At 53.0% G+C, this 3,071-nt stretch overlaps 1 protein-coding gene across 1 annotated transcript; it reads right to left on the bottom strand.

The window, feature by feature from the left end:
* Window positions 1–497: 497 nt before the first annotated feature.
* On the bottom strand, window positions 498–2,893 carry LOC104460196 (tyrosine-protein phosphatase non-receptor type 11-like; the record flags this gene model as incomplete). The annotated part of the gene is made up of 5 exons (XM_010085986.1): window positions 498–582; window positions 1,654–1,754; window positions 1,964–2,115; window positions 2,306–2,373; window positions 2,739–2,893. Coding segments are annotated over 5 exons (561 nt in total), but the record flags the coding sequence as incomplete, so codon positions are not given.
* Between the last annotated feature and the right edge of the window lie 178 nt (window positions 2,894–3,071).

Here is a 3,071-nt window from a genome sequence, read left to right as displayed (position 1 = left end):
GTCCGCGATTGCAGAACTTGCAAAGGGAGGACGTAAACACTGTAAATCCTGCAGTCCAAAACAAGAAGGAAAGAAGGACAGTGTGGTTTATAACGGGGGATGGAAGCGCATCAATAAGGTCACAGAGCTGCGACCCTCCCAGCGTATGCAGCCTCTCCTACTGGTTTGCAGGCATGGCACAGCCTTGTTCTCCAAGTCTGATGGCTTCCAAAAGGCAGATGTCCCCCCACCCACCACTGGTAATGCCATCGATGTGTTTCCCCTGTTCCTCCCAGTTCTCCCAGCAGCAGCTGGCCATGGCCGCATCCTTCAGCTCCATCAAATGCAATCGAAGCAGAGCTGCCTTCCCTGCTGCAGGCAGAGCCGAAGGTCTGCGTACACGGGGCTGAAGCGGAGCTGAGTCAAATGCAACGTCACCAGCCAGCAGTGACACGCTGGGTTAGTCAAGGGAAGCATTCCTACCTGCACAGCCTCCGTACGGCTCACCTCCGGCGCCCTTATCGCCCCGTATTACTCATCCCTGAAACCTTTGGGCTTTTGATGTTCAGGTTCTCATAGACGGAAGCTGACTCATCATCAACCCTGTCGAGAAACACAACTCATCATCAAGCCTGTCGAGAAACAAAGCCTCGTCACGAACAGCCTCCCTGCGCTGGATGTTTTCCCAGGGGCGGGTGGCCGGCAGGAAGCAGGCGATGCCCAGCCCCGCTCCCTGTGTCCCTCCCCAGCCCTTCTAGGTTCACATACAGCTCGGGGATGGAGCCCTGAACCTTCCTCCACACATCAGCCTTTCACGGATGCAAAGTTTCTGCAGGATCAGCGAATACAGCTCCTGGTATTTCCTCCTCTTACTCATCCCCAATTTCTCTAATTTTCCAAAATCTAACAGAAGGAGAGGGCTGCTCCAAAGGCCAGACCCAAGTACCCCTAAGGCAGGTTTGACACCCAAAGCTGAGCTCATGGGGCTCTCTGGAGCTGACAAAACCAGCCGTGTAGAGCTCGCCTTGCACAGCTCAGTCCCTTTTGCCCTCTTCTCTTCAGTTGGATTTTTCCTTCTGAGCCCATGACGAGCCCAGCAACAGCATTTCTGCCTCCGCTTTAAACACCCACACCTCTGCTTCTGCCTGGCTCATCTCTTCTTCCAAACCCATCCAGCAATTCAAGGTGCCCAGAAGCTCTGGTATTCTATAACTGGTGTATGTCCCTACCCCTCTCCATCACTCACTGCTACCCCATTTCTCAGGGCAAGAGGGAAAACCACAATTTGGGGCATTTTATCTCTGCTTATGTAAGGAACTCCTGCTACTTAGCACCTGCTCCCTCTGCACATGGGTGCAAATCCACCTCCCTCTGCTCTCCTCTCATCTTCCTTCAGATTTTGCTGTAAAAGTCCCTTAGCAGCAGCAGCACAGTTCCACCCTCCAGCAGAGATGCTCCAGAGATGTTCTCCAGAGCCAAGGACATGGGACACTGCTCCCTAAAGGCTGGGTTCTGTCACCTCCTCGTCTTTCCAAAACCGATGCAGGAGTGCCGCACGCAGCCAAGGGGAGCTGCTTCCACTGCTGCCGGCAAAGGAGAAATACCAGGACCTACGCTCAAGCTGTTCTCCACCGCTGCAGAAGCTCTGAGCCCTTAGAGAGACATTCCACTTACACAGACTGGGCTCGCGGCGATGGGGGCTGCCCCTTGGCTCTGCCTTTTTCCATCGGAGAGTAGCCAATATTCAAGTAGTCTCGCTCCTTCCTTTTATTCCTCTGAAAGAGAAAGCAAAGATAGCAAAACCCCCATCAAAGCTGGTAGAGAAGAAAGCCTTACAAGGTCCCGTATGCCAGCAGCGGCTGTGGGTTTATTTCCACGCGTTCAGGGCAGTATTTGAGTTCCAGGGAGAAGGTGGGATGGAAGTGGGGTTTGGTGTAGGTAAAGTTCTGCCCCTGTTTTTCCAGCCAAGCCAAAGGGGACTCACCTGTTCCTCTTCCAGCCTTTTCTGCTCAGCCTCGATGTACTGCTGCACGGCCATGTACACGAACTTGTACTGCGCCTCCGTCTGCACCATGCCCGAGCGCTGCCGCCGGACCATCTGGATGGTTTTGGGGATGTCGATATCACAGTCCAAACCTGCTCAAGTGGGAGCAGAAATCAGGTTAAAAAAATTATTTTCTTAACTTAAGAAAGCTTTCAGTATCTCGCTGAACAGTGTCTGTGCTTGGAGATCACGTCGCCACGGCTTGCACAAGGGCAGGGTTACCCCAGAAGTGGCGAGAGCAAAGCAACCAGGGAAAGCCACGAGAGAGACAGGGAGACATACCTTGCCGGTGAATAATATCCACCAGAATATCTATCACTATGATGGTGCCTGTGCGCCCTATTCCAGCACTGGAAAGAGAAAAAGAAAAAAATCATTGCAGGAGGAAACATCCCCCAGAATTAGCCAGCTCAGCTCCCACGCTCATCTGCACGCCTGGTCCATCCTGGGCACGTTTGGAACGGCTGCTCTAAGATAAGCCCTGCCAAATGCTGACCCTGAGGAGATCAGAGTCCAGCTCCAGATCAGGTCTGCCATCCCCTGTGCGGTCACGAGGGATGCTCTGGAGGAGGGCTGTATTTTCCCCAGTGTATCCTTATATCCTAATTGCCCCCCGTTAGCTCACACAATGACCCAGCTGCAGGTGTGACAAAAAAGAAGAGAGACATTTTTATCACCCATCCGATTTTTATCACCTGCTATCTCTGGCTCATACCTGCAGTGCACGATGATCGGCCCCGTGTCCGGAATGCTTCTCTGTGCCCGATTCACTTGGTCCAGAAAGCTCAGAACCCCTCCTGGTTCATTGGGCCCCCCGTGGTCTGGCCAGCTGAAATACTGGTAGTGCTTCACCAGCCTCGGGCGCTCGTCCTGCGGGGAGCAGAGACCCACCACCACGTCAAAAAACCCAACCTACCAGGAGGCTTCTCCTTCCTTTCTTTTTATCAAAGCTGGGGCAAAGTGGCCCAGAACTTCAGCAGCGGGACCATTAAGTAAAAAAACCAAGAAAACAAAAAGAAAGCCAAAAAACCCCAAACTCCCCCCAAAA

This window comes from Pterocles gutturalis, unplaced genomic scaffold (assembly GCF_000699245.1).
Source record: "Pterocles gutturalis isolate BGI_N339 unplaced genomic scaffold, ASM69924v1 scaffold39450, whole genome shotgun sequence".
Classification (NCBI taxonomy): Eukaryota; Metazoa; Chordata; class Aves; order Pterocliformes; family Pteroclidae; genus Pterocles; species Pterocles gutturalis.
Note: the sequence above shows the minus strand (reverse complement) of the source record. Positions and strands in the feature narration are given on the sequence as shown.